The sequence below is a fragment of the Prunus avium genome, chromosome 3 (assembly GCF_965620075.1).
Source record: "Prunus avium chromosome 3, drPruAviu1.hap1.1, whole genome shotgun sequence".
NCBI classification, from domain to species: domain Eukaryota; kingdom Viridiplantae; phylum Streptophyta; class Magnoliopsida; order Rosales; family Rosaceae; genus Prunus; species Prunus avium.
Genome location: NC_142286.1, coordinates 30,236,887 through 30,250,192, shown reverse-complemented (window position 1 = coordinate 30,250,192; position 13,306 = coordinate 30,236,887). Strand labels below are relative to the sequence as shown.

The following is a 13,306-nucleotide window of genomic DNA, read 5'->3' as shown; positions in this document are numbered from 1 at the left end:
CAGCATACTCAAACTGAGAAGAGAAGGCTTTGTGCAATTTTCTCAAACAGGGAAGAAATTGGTGTGTGTTCTTAACAGAGAGGGAGAGAGTTGGTTAGAGAGTTTCAAGAGGTATAAACCCATTTTACATTTTCCGTGAGATTAAACTCCTATTGTTTTCATTTATGTCATCAACTCCTTTACTGCAACTTCTGGTGGAGAACTAACTTCCCATTTTTATTTGAAGCTACAGAGAAGGAATTGGTGTGATTTTCTCAACCAAGGGTAGAGCACGTTCCTTTTTTTTTGCACATTTTGGAATTAACTCCCATAACATTATTTGTTTGTTCTCCTATGGATTTCCTTTTGCTCAACACAGCTTTATTGAACGGGAATCATCCCACGAATTTGCTATCCATATATGTGGTTTAAGGGTTGCCACCCAACATGGATTTATCATCCAAGAATTTGATTTAAAGGTTGCCACCCAACATGGATTTATCATCCAAGAAATTGATTCAAGGGTTGCCACCCACGATGGTTTATCATCCAAGAATCTGACACAAGGGTTGCCACCACATAGAAATTAATGGTGATGACAGTATACCTGTGACAATTTCTTTTGTCTCTGTGCTCTAGCAATTTTTCCAGCAGCAGCTCCTTTTTTTTCTTCATTCTCCACCTATTTTTTTTTTCTTTCTTTCTTCCTCTCTTCTCCTTTTTATAGAGTCATTGCGAGAGAGATTTGAGATGGAATAATCCTCATTCAAATTCTATTCCTCCTCCACTTTATTAGATTATAATTTTCCTTTATTTACTGAATGGATGATCCTTTCCTTTTCTTTAGGCATAAGATCAGGGACAATTTGATTTCCTCGGTGTTTCAAATTTGTTTTGAAAACAAGTGTAGTGTGAGGACCAGACCAACCCAACGTTGTGGGGCTTATCAAAACCCACATTTGATTTTTTTTTTTTTTAATTTTTTTTTTTGTGATTTTTTTTTAATTTCAACAATGATATTTTGGAAACAATTTCTGATTTATGCTTTAAGTTAGAAAACAAGAAAAAGATGTTTTCATCGTTTTCACGGCAAAAGTGAAAACGCAAAAAACAACTAAGAGCACAAATAAAAATCATACTCTCTATTTGTGTAAATTTTCATACATCCACTCTCTCTAAAATTCTAGTTGCTAATTTATTATGGGTATTGTTGACGCTCGGTATACACGAAGCCCATCTGCCCAATAAGAGGAGAACACATGGACCTCGCTAGCCACGTGGCAAAAGCGGTCATCCAGCCCTTTTAACTACCAACCACGCACGTCGACTTGGTTCCCAACCTCACCACCTGGGGCTCGGTACCCTCCAGGAAAACGTAATGAAAGGCTATTCATCTACGTCGATGACAAGACCTGTCAGGGAGGATTCACTGCCTCTCGAAATACTGCCCCTGTCCTTTCCAATACCACTTGTAAATCATCTAACCCGTTCCCTGACCAGATAGGACTTCGGCTACTCGTGGCAGGCTACTCTGTCTACTCCCGCCCCCTAGCAAAACGCGTAGAGCCAGCATGAGATGAGTACGTGGAAGGACCCCGCCGTCCACCACAGCCTGATGTGACATAAACGACTTGGCTCCGAGCCGAGGTGATCGGTGTGGGGGCTTTTTCATTCCAACAGCTGCACATGGGCTTGGGCTGCTGTAAAGAGCAAATGGGTGGATCTGCCCCTGTATCTGAGTTCAAGAATCAGGCCCCAAGAGTTCTTCGAAAGGTTTGTGTTCTACTACATTATTCTAATTTTTAAGTAGTTTTTGGATAGAGGAGATATTAACAAAAAATGACTTTAAAAAATAGTTCACATATAAATTCCATGATGCATTTTAATAAAAGTTACAAATTGTTTGTTGGAGTTTTTCTCAAATTATACTACCAGACACGTTTTCATTGTTTACATTTTGAGAAGATGTTTTTTAATTAAACTACCAGATGCATTCTTAAATCCTGAAAATGCAAATTCATTTTCTCATTTTCATTTTCTAAAAACATTCTCCGAAAACGTTACTAGAGACGAGCCTTAAAAATCAAATCCCACTAATTATATAAAAAGGCAAGATTACGGGTGGTTGGTTTGGTATATCATGGTTGATATATATAGTAACTTTCGCCGTCCTAAGGTTTTATGTAAAACTTCCCTCCGATGGACGTCATTCTCTACATACACATTCAAACAACTTTTACTAGTGTCAGCTTCTTCTTCTCTGTTAAAGCAGTTGCCTCTTCAGTAGCAGCAAGGCTACCCTCATGTCTTGTGGCTATATATAGTCTTTGCTCTAGAGATCGCTGAGTCATGGAGCCTCTTTGAGGGGAGGCTAGAAAGATCAAATATATGGAAATAATATTGATGGCAAGTTAGTATATGCTGCAACTTGGCAGGCATTGGAGTTTTTACATATTCGCGTTAACGACGACATCCAATTTAGTGACACTCATGGTGGACCGCCCGGTGGGAGGGGCGGGATATTGGATGGTCGGCGGTCGAGTTATCTAAGTAGAAATTTTTGGAGGTCTGAATAAAAATCCTCACATTTAAGCCCTCATTTCCAATGTTAGCTAGCTATATATATATTAGTCCATTTCTATTGAGGGACACCCTTTAGGTTACCCTACGAAATTTTTTTTCAACGATCCAAACCATATATTTTTTAAGTCTACATTTATAGATCATCCTTGCAAAAAATTAGACAAATCGGAAACCGTTTCGACATCTAATTGTGTCCTACAAAATCAATGAACACGGTGCTTTAAGAAAGTACTAAAATTTCAATAATTCAATTAAGTGGTTAAATGATATCGGATTCAAGTGATTTTTTAGGGAATTAATTGAGCCAGTCGCAGAGTAGTAGTATAAAATAAAACAGATGCATGAAATAAATGTATAAAAATAGCAAGTTCTCTCTCTCTCTCTCTCTCTCTCTCTCTCTCTCTCTCTATATATATATATATATATATATATATATATATATATATATGTATGTATGTATACAGATTATAAGTATACAAATGTCAAGTATAGCTAGGTATATATAGGCTGCCATTCCTTCAAAACAAGCACCTTCACTCATGCGTATTTTAGAGGCTTAATATGTATTAAAAGTCTGCTTTTTTTTAAGAACAAGAACAACATATATTTAAATATACGTGTAGATGTGCACTCCATGCAATAGTCAGAAGTACACTAGTACGTAGGCATTGAATGCTATTCTTGAGAGCCATACTGTCTCCTAGTCTCACATATCAAACAAAATCTAAAGAAGAGAGATGGCCAGAGAGAAAGCGTACATATTAGACAGTATTGTAATAATGAGATAGGAAAAGATGTACTCATGAGTGAGAGTACTGAAAATATCATAAAGTAGTGATCATGAAATTCATGGCTCTTGCTTTTGACCAAATGAAGGAACTAAATCTTGCAATAAACCATAGTCAGGAACATGTAGCTGCTGCCGCTGATGCTGCTGCTGATGATGATGAGGGTGAGGGACCACGAGGTTTGAATATATCATGGAATTACTTGCTTGGTGATCATCCTGATGATGACGGCTTTGCAATTGCAATTGCAATTGGTTGTTCATTGGGAGAAACTGAGTTAAGAATTCATGTTGAAATCTCGCTGATCCATTGAGAGACGCCGATGTCAAAAGGGAATTAGGGGACAGCATTCCAACGGCATTGAGGTTGAGATTTCCACGTAGTGTTGCCGGACACTGATGGTTGTGCTGACCCTCATATGTTGTGATCACAATGGATGGATCCTGAAATGATCTCTCGACGCGCTTCTTTACAACGCACTTTTGAGTAGTGCATCTATAATAACTTCTGAAAATGGAAGAAGATAGTTACAAAGCTGTGTGAGATCACCAAATTACTCTTTTAATGTTCATTTTATAGAACAAGCATAGAAATGAATGATGTCAATTAAAGAACAAAACTACAAAGTGGAGCCAATCAAACAAACTAAGGGCTGTTTAATCATTAGTTTTTAGTTTTCATTTTTTGTCCTACAGTATAAAGGAAAAAGAGGGAGAATGGAAGTGAGGATGAGATTAAGAGAGAGGATGGGAGGGATGAGTAACAAAAGTGAAAAAGAGGGGGAATGGAAGTGAGAAAATGAGAGGAAGATGGGATTAAGAGGGGTGGATGGGAGGGAAGAGTAACAAAAGTTATAACAAAAACTAAAAACTGAAATCCATTTGAAATTGTTTTCACTTTCAAGTTTTTGTTTTCAATTTTGTTACTTATCCCTCTCATCCTCACTCCCATTCTAAGTTCTAACTCTCATTTTTCCTCTATACTCTAACACAAAAAATGAAAAATGAAAAATGAAATGGTTATCAAATGGGCCCTAACTGTTCTATATAGTTAGGTCTTAATGTGAAGGCTAAAATCATTTCTGCATATAATAGACAAGAGTTTTAATTAACTAGTAACCATAACAGATATGAATGACATATAACAAATATTTGATCATCAAATAACGCCTATATTGACCGGCCAAGAAATAACGGCTGGTTTGAAAACTTGTTCACATCACACATCCAGAAATCATTATAAGTTGGACTCTTCTTCTTTTTTTTATAATCTTTTTTTAATGGAATGTACGTTGAGCTAGTGTGGAAATTGTAAAGAAAGGCAATTAAGTATACCTAGGATAAGGGCTGTTCTTGACTGCCTTCTGTCCGTACTTTCTCCATCTGTATCCATCTTCAAGGTGATCCACTTCGCTCTTAGTCAGGAAGGCAAACCGTGGTTCCCTCTGCCGTTTCTCTTTCTTTTTTGCTTTGCTCCTGAATCACATATATCTAAGCAAATTAGATGTGTACGCACTCGATTTTAGGGTTCTAAACATAGATCCCATTATTTTCCTTTTTGCTCCCCGGAAGTTTCTAGATGTTGCATGTATGGTTATTGGTTAATCATCAGAAATCTAATGAGAAAGCAAAATAATTAAAGAAATATCTGTTCAATTAAAGACGTATTAATTAATGGCATGTAAGTTGAAAACACAAGGGGAAAATTGCACTAAAAAGTTTTTTTGTTTACCTTTTATATGACAGTCTTACCTCCTGACAAAATATTAGTCAATCTAAGCCCTATATTTATCCATACCAAGAGTGGAAAATAATGAAGTAAGAAATGATATCCCTCAAAAGCTGCTAATTAACCTTTACCATGAACCTGGCTACAAAGAACCAAAAACACCTACCCTTTCTTTGACTTGTCTTCCTCATCTCCTGCCGCTTCATCACACACTGCCACTTTTGGCTGCTTTTCTTTCTTCTTCTTCTCTGAATCTTCATGTTCATGAGAACCAGCAGCTTCATTAGATGAAGAAGAAACTGAGGAGTTTGGTGTAGATGGGTTTTCAGTGGTGCTAGTCCCCACCGAGTGATCTCCTACACCTGCAGCTGCAGCAGCAGCCTGCTGGTTCTTGGAATTCTCATGATCCAACGGCGGAGAAATGACTTCAGATGAAGAACATGACATGTCAAAGGCTCTTGAGAGGGTGTTGTAGTCCATTGAGCCATGGAGGCAGTCAGTGAAGCTCATGAATGAAGAATTGGGGTGATCGGATTCGAACCCATGTAGGTTTTGTGGATCTTGTATGGAGGGAGTGCCATAATTGAAGAATGGAAAGCTTGTCCTGTTGATTTCATGGGGGTTGTAGTCGAAAGGGTCATACTGATAAGGGTTTTTCTTTTCATTTGACATGGGAAGAAAGAAGAGGAAGAAGAAGAAGAAGAAGAAGAAGAAGAAAGTTGAGAGGTGAGAGAGATGGGGCTGAGATTCTTGCTTTGTTCTTTTGAGAGAAAATGAGCTTTAGGTTTGATTTTTATCTTTGCCTTTTTTTTAATAGGGGGGAGAGAGAGAGAGAGAGAGAGAGAGTTGATCGGATGGGATGTGTAGTAGCTTTTGGCTATTTTGCACACTTGTGCCCTATTCTACTTCTGTCCTAATAAGACATTTATGTAGGTAAACATACACGTGCCAGTTTCTATTACTGCAAACAACACATCTAGGATGCAGTCGTAGATTATCAAGTTCAAATTCCCCTTCCGCTAAAATGAGTTAGGTTCGTTGGTGGGACAGTGAACATGTTTTCTTGCACTCAAGTTCGAATTCATCTTCCGATAAATTAGATTAATTTTAATTATCATTCGTATAAAATAAAATAAAAAGTTGGCAAAATATATAAAATGATATAGGCAACTCATCTACTCAATAAAAAAAATCAACAAAATTGCAAAATATATAGGAACAAATATTTAATAGTAAAATGGTGGGAGCTGCCAAATTTGCAGAAGCCGTTTTAAGGTTGGAAAGGAATCACAAAGAATTTGCCATAAGACCCATCAGTTCCACAGTTCCACAGTTCCACAGGTTTGTGGTTGTACGCAAAGGTGCGCTGCCCGAGTCGCATCAGATTATTTTAGCTTTGGGGGTAGGGACCACAGGGGTGTGGTGGTCAAGATATCCAGCATGTCCAAAAATACGCTACGGTTTTCTTCGAGGACATACACGTGTAAAGGATTGGGCACCGTCATTTGACCGTAGTTGGCACGTGCGAAACGACATTCTGTTCCTTTCTCACGCCTATGTCTTGCTGATTGGGCCTTCACGTCTTCTCCGTTACGGAAACCCCCGGATTTTTGTGGCTCGCTTTTTCTTGTTTCCTGAAAACCGGTCAAACGCAACAAGTTGGTCAAACAACAACCTCATATGATTTGTTATATTGACGAACTAATTTATTTGTTCTTTTTCCTCAATTATAAATAATTAATTCTATATTTGCAACCCCTTCTATTTCATATTATGTGATTGCATGAATCTCTCTCTCCCTAAATGTCTACACATAATCCAGTTTCATTATATGATAAGTTGTTTCTTATCGAAAAGGGCGAAGCAAAAAACTTTTCTAAGAAGGTCAAGAAGTCCAAATATCTTAATTGAGGTAGCCATTAAATTAATTTTTTATTCAAATTTTTCGGAATGCTACAAATTTATCTCAAGCCTACATGTGGTTTCGCCACTATTATATATTATGTTGTCATATTATAAATGTGAATCATCATAGTTTCTTCAATAAAAATTGCTTTCACACAATTTGTCTTTTACAAGGTTTTATACGTGTATCGTGTGCATATATATATTAGTAAGTCCCATATTCCGCCACGACCTTCAACGAAACAAAATGGCTAAAACTATTTGTTTAATAATCAGATGGTATTCTGTAAACTAAAATAAGACCAAAATGTCCCACAATAAAAAATAAAATCATCAAACGCCAATAATAAGTTTGGTACATAATGTGTCAAGTGACCTGCACAACAGAATGTCGGGACCAATTGATATGATCGATGAAGAAATTGCCATGAAGTATATAATCTTTGGTGTCAAAGAGATCTTGATGAGATGGATCCAAGACTTTTCTATGCAATCACCAATTATATATATACATGTATATATTTCACGCTCTATTATTAAAATTTAAAATTGACTGAAAAAAAGAAAAAAAGAAAAAACAATCATTCTGTAGTTTTTTTTTAGCATGGGTCCTCCCTAATTCATCATCCAATAGTTGATAAGATAATCAGGAGCAGACTCATACTGATGCATACCCAAAGGGAGCTCATGCCCCATATTGGCAAGGTGGTCCAATCATTCTGTAGTTGATCAGCTTTAAGAGCAACTCCAACCATTTGCCCTTTTTCATGACAAGGGGGGAGTTAGGGCAGTCACTATTCACATGAATAGTAGTTACCATTGCAAAAAGGAATGTGTGTTTCCACCTGTTGCCATGGCAACCACTATTCACATAAGATGTGAAGAGAGGAATTTGTATAGATTTTTTATGTGGGAAGTAAAAAATATGACTAAGTATTTATTTTTTAAAAATTCTGAAAATTCTAGTATTTTTTTAGATTTTTTTAAAATTTTGTTGGTTGCTGACGTCATCGCTAACGTCAGCAAACCCTGGCTAGCACTGGGGCGGATTTTGCCTGAGGGCCAGCCTAGGCTTGTGGAGCCCACACTTAGCCCGAGCAAACAAAGCCCGCTGAAACACCTTTTACTTCTTGAACCCCCCTTAGCCCCAGGCTTGGGCGCACCGCTTCACTTGCTCTAAGGATGACTAATTTGATTTTGGAAAGAAGATTATACCAAAATATGATATAAGATGTGAAACCAAAGGTATATAAATAGGAAACGTGGGGGTAATAATTAAGTAATATATATATATTCTTTGAATGAATATCTACAAAATAGACGGTCTAAATTAATAAAATACAATGCAAAATGACCCTTATAAGGGTGTTCCTCAAATAAGCTTATTTGAGAGATCCTTCAATCAGAAACTCTCATATTATATATATATATATATAATATAATATAATATAATGCATCATATGATGGATATTGTTGATGCATATTAGTGTGTGATATATATGGTTTGGGAATATTTTTAGTGGTGCGGCTTTTGATAGGGAGAAACATCAATCGATGGATCGATCAATCTAAAAAGAAATAATTATAAACGCAACTAAATTGAAATGGTAGCTTGAGATTGTTGACATTTTGGTGTCCCTTGTAAATGGTAAAAGGAGAATACTATCTGTATCTGACAAGTGACACTACCATTGGTCAATGAAGGGCAGGTTATTTGTTAGGTCTAGGCAGTACGAACCATCCTACACTAAATAGACATAAAGTATATATAGGATATTGAAATATATATTTTCTAGAATAAAAAAATTGCTCAGATTTTGGCTCATCTTGGGGTAAAATATTCAGCCCCAGATCTACATTAATTTGATTAATCATATTTTATTCCAAAGCATTTTAGTATTAGGGTAAAGCAAAAAACTAATCATGCATACATATGGTTTTAAGCATATATAAGCAATTAATTAACGAGGTTTAGCTTAGTGGGAAAAGATCTTGATTTGCATAACAGTGGTCTCAGTTTTGAATTCCCATAACATCTTGGTAGTGTGTGTACGTGAGAAATTCTCATTTCCCTCGTAATTTATACTATAAAGAATTAATGTTGCTACGAATTAGTTTGAGAATAATTGTCTTCTACATGAGATTTCTTGTGGGATTAATTTCTTGAACATACCAAACATTCTCAAACTTGTTTAGACCTTTGTCTTGGAGTAAATGAATTAGTAGCTAATCAGGTTTTGTTCATGGGACATGCAATTTAGGGAATTTTTACAAGCAATATTGCTCAATTTAATCAATAAAAATTGGTGAATTTGGGAAATATACAAGTCCTTGTCATCCATATCGTACTTGATAATGAAATGTAGGAAGCAAAAACTGGAAGATACAAAGAACAAATTTGATCGAGTGACAATTAGCTAGCGTGTTTGACTGTAGCTCATATAAGTGGTAGCTCACCGTTTTTAGTTAATGTTAGGCACATGAATTTTCTAATACATTTCCTTTCTTGTCATACTATAGTAAATACATATAGATATTGGAGCAGATGTGCTTTCCACTTTGAACCCGAGTTCAAGTTCGAATCCCTCTCCTCATAATTTAGATTAGTTTAAAATAAATTATCGCTTATATAAATACACATGTATCCCTTGCTAACAAAGAGGAAAGAGGAAAGAGGAAAACGAATCATTTCCATAAAAACAAATCGAAATGATTTTTGATTCTTTAAGGATTAAAAAATACAACTTTGTTTTGTTTAATTTAAGATTGACATTCAAATTCATGGGGTTTTTTTTTCAAAGGAGAAGGTTCAAATGTGAAAGGAAGGTTCTTCCTCAATTAAGTCAGAAGCACACTTGACTGCACCCAACCACTAAAGCGTTTAGATTGAAAGGGAATCTATTCAACCCTAATATTTTTTTTCTTCATAAAGATCTCTTTGTTTTTTTTTTTTTTTTCTTTCTGAATTGTTCAAGCAGTCATGGTAGCATCTGCTCCACCAAAGAATTAAATATTATTTTTTACAGAGGAGATGAAAGAGAAAGACAATGACAGTTTTATATTATTAATTATGTCTTGACACGAAGCATCAAAGATAATCTATGGGACAAGTTGACTGGTCCATCTCTATATATGCTCAAAAGGTCAAAATTTACTAACAAAGAGTAGCTGTTTGATTCCACAATCACATTAATTTAAGTTCAGTTTGGAGATAGAAATGAGCAGATTTGACTTAGCGTTACTGATTTAGCAACAACATTCGTTTTTTCTCCACATAGAAAGAGGGGCAAGCTTGGCTTTATTATCTTTTGAATCTACATGTTCTGTTCGCACTCTAGATATGATTCTAAATTGTACATGTGTGTCATAGAAAACGCAAGCAATACTATTAGTATTAGGGTTGCCAAAAAAAAAGGTATTAGGGTTGATTTGTGATAGGGTTTTTAGATCTAATGGTACTTGAATTTTGACTTGATTCGCACTTTGACGGGAACAATTTTAGAAATTGAGGGACCAAAATGCGAATCATGTCAAAGTTCAAGGACTATTAAACATAAAAACCCTTTCTGATATTACTAAACAGGTCTAGTCCAGTAAAAAGGGCATTGACTTGAAGACAAGATGTCTTATATTCGAACCCCCATAACATATTGGTTGTGTGTGTGAGAAACCCCTCCCCTATAATTTAGACTATCACTTGTACTAAAACAAAAACTGACTCTGAATCGATTCGTGGCATTTCTCTTTTCAATGTTGAACGTTATCTTAAATTTGAATTTCACATATTAATAAAATATATATCAATATTAGAGAACATAAAGTTACCTCCACCACAGAAAAAAAAGAAAAGTATATTAAAAAAAGAGATAAATGTGTAATCGATACATTGCGTGCGTCCCATGCCAGCATAGTACTATCTAGTTCACATTCATATCATAATGAATGTGCAGTAAGTAATCCAATATATTGGTTCAACATTTAAAGTTTTGATGTAACAATTGTATATATGGACATGGCACGTACTATTTCGTATGCACATAATAATTTTTCTAAACGACAGAGCATAATATCTTGTATAGGATCGTTTTGATGCCCACTCTTGGGTTTACTTGCTTGTATAAAACTCCTCAACGCCATGTTTTCGTACAAAATGACAAGACTGCCTAACTATACACATAATATTTATATATATATATATATACAGTTATTATCTTATCCGGATGTCTGCACGTTATTATCGTGCGGATCCTATTGTAAACAGGTAGGAAAACAGAGAGGGGTAGTACAAAATACACGGCGTCCGTACAATAATAACGTCCGGATGTCTGCATAATATATATAATCTTATTTGGATGTCAGCACGTTATTACAGTATGGATGCCATAGTAAATAAGAAGAAAACAGATAGGGGCAATACAAAATATACAACGTATGCATAACAATAACATCCGAATGTTCGCATAGGAGAATTTTCATATATATATATATATATATATATATAATTTGGCTTAGGTGTTTGAAGGAGCACTAGCTATACATGAAAAATAATTAAATTATACTTGATTCAAGACATACATATCTACATGTAGAAGAATGCAGATTGGATGCTTTAGTCATACTAAAACGTGAACTTTCGAGAAGAAAATTTACAAAGCAAAAGAAAAAGTGAACTCTTGTGAAGTGCGAATGGAGTTTCTGTGTAGAGCACCACCAGGATAAAAGAATTTAGTTTGTTTCGTACGCAAAATTATACCTAATAAAGTAGGCATATGTGAATGAATACCTTGCTTTGTCATCTGTTGTTATAATATTACAGATCAAATCAGATGTCATATAATCATATTAATAGCTACAAGTCAAACATTAACCCCAAAAATCCGGCATAATTCACAGACTGAGACATTGTGTTCATATCAGCAGCGCTCATACATGCATCCTAGCTCCTCTCTCTCTCTCTCTCTCTCTCTCTCTCTCTCTCTCTCTCTCTCTTTTGACAGTTTGATTAACATCATGATCATTATCTCTAATGCAAATTAATGATGGAGGAAACTTGTAGCTAGATAGATTACTTATAGTACGTACTACCAAAAGTTTCCCAATTTGCATTTTGGAAGTGGGCTAGTTAGACACTCTTCCTTCAAAAGCCTTATATCCTTGTTCCATGCGACAACAAGCTTTCTATGAAACATGTGGTCTATATGAAACGAGTAACATTCTCTAGTCAAAGTTATGTTTTTTTTGTTGTTGCTAAAGTTAGGAAGGAGGAGGTGGGGAACTCGCACACACGGGTACCACAAGGGTTTGAGCCCTTGCAGGACCACTTGGAAAGCACACCAAACACCTGAGTCAATTCAACTAACACTCCATTGATCAAAGTTATGTTATCACACTGATGCTTATGTTGCTAGACAATGAATCTACTAATCAAGTTAATTGTAGTTGAATCTATCAACATAAACATCAGTCTAGCAATAAATAGGTATGAGTATATATCATCATGAATACGCAGTACACAAATTGATTGACACTTTGAAGGGGATCATAAATTTCCAAGAAAATATAGTTGCAGCCGTGCCAGCTTTTTCTTTTGTACATAACGAAATAGCTCCCTTCATAATAACCGGAGGTTCAACTCATAATAAATTGATAAAAGAGGAAAACTGAGGCACAAACCAATTTAGTTCAATTAAAGAAAGAAAAGAAGCAGACAAAGAAAATGAAAAATTTGGCATGTGATATAGACTGCAGTCTTAAGTTCTTAGCTCGTGCGTGCATGCGTCGCCACAGCTGACATGAATTTCATATATATAATTTTTAACCTTAGAAAAACACCCCAAATTGAAATTCATATTCTCTCTTTCTTTTCATTTATTTGGGTGTGAAATATGAATGAATGAATTAGGAGGTTGTCAAAATCACTTTGTTGTGTTGAATTGAGCGTGGGTGGGCGTTGTTGACGGGAGCTTTTCATGACTGACTGACTGACTGACTCATGACATTCATGATTTATAATTGCCTTGGTTGGTATATATGGGATGGGAGCAAAGCAAGCAAAACTGAGATGACAGTCATATTATTATTAGTTTTAGGTCAAATCAAATCATGGGCTCTCTCTCTCTCTCTCTCTCTCTCTATCTCAACACTCAAGTGCCCTTGGACGACCTTTTTACGTGGGCCCAAATTATGATGGACTCAGCCTACCAAATCCATGAGCAGAAGAAACACTCAAAACTCTGAAACGAAAGAGATGTGACATAATTAGAAAATAAGAGAGAAAAGGAGGGTTTCCACATTTAGAGGCTCCAATTTACTTCAATTTGGTA

The 13,306-nt window shown here is 35.8% G+C and overlaps 1 protein-coding gene across 1 annotated transcript; it reads right to left on the bottom strand.

Moving 5' to 3' along the window:
* Positions 1–3,126: 3,126 nt before the first annotated feature.
* LOC110754876 (WRKY transcription factor 28-like) lies at positions 3,127–5,945 on the bottom strand. The gene is made up of 3 exons (XM_021955995.2): positions 5,245–5,945; positions 4,685–4,825; positions 3,127–3,857 (listed from the first exon to the last, which is right to left on the bottom strand). The coding sequence occupies exons 1-3, from the start codon at positions 5,748–5,750 to the stop codon at positions 3,410–3,412; spliced, it is 1,095 nt and encodes a 364-aa protein (XP_021811687.1). The 5' UTR covers positions 5,751–5,945; the 3' UTR covers positions 3,127–3,409.
* Between the last annotated feature and the right edge of the window lie 7,361 nt (positions 5,946–13,306).

What these genes read in the sequence shown, in the direction of transcription:
- LOC110754876 (XM_021955995.2), bottom strand. Translation starts at nt 5,750, where the DNA reads ATGTCAAATGAAAAGAAAAACCCTTATCAGTATGACCCTTTCGACTAC. An exon ending in GAAGACAAGTCAAAGAAAGG is followed by an intron (nt 4,826 to 5,244) that starts GTAGGTGTTTTT and finishes TATGTGATTCAG; the next exon opens with GAGCAAAGCAAAAAAGAAAG. An exon ending in AAGAACAGCCCTTATCCTAG is followed by an intron (nt 3,858 to 4,684) that starts GTATACTTAATT and finishes TTCCATTTTCAG; the next exon opens with AAGTTATTATAGATGCACTA.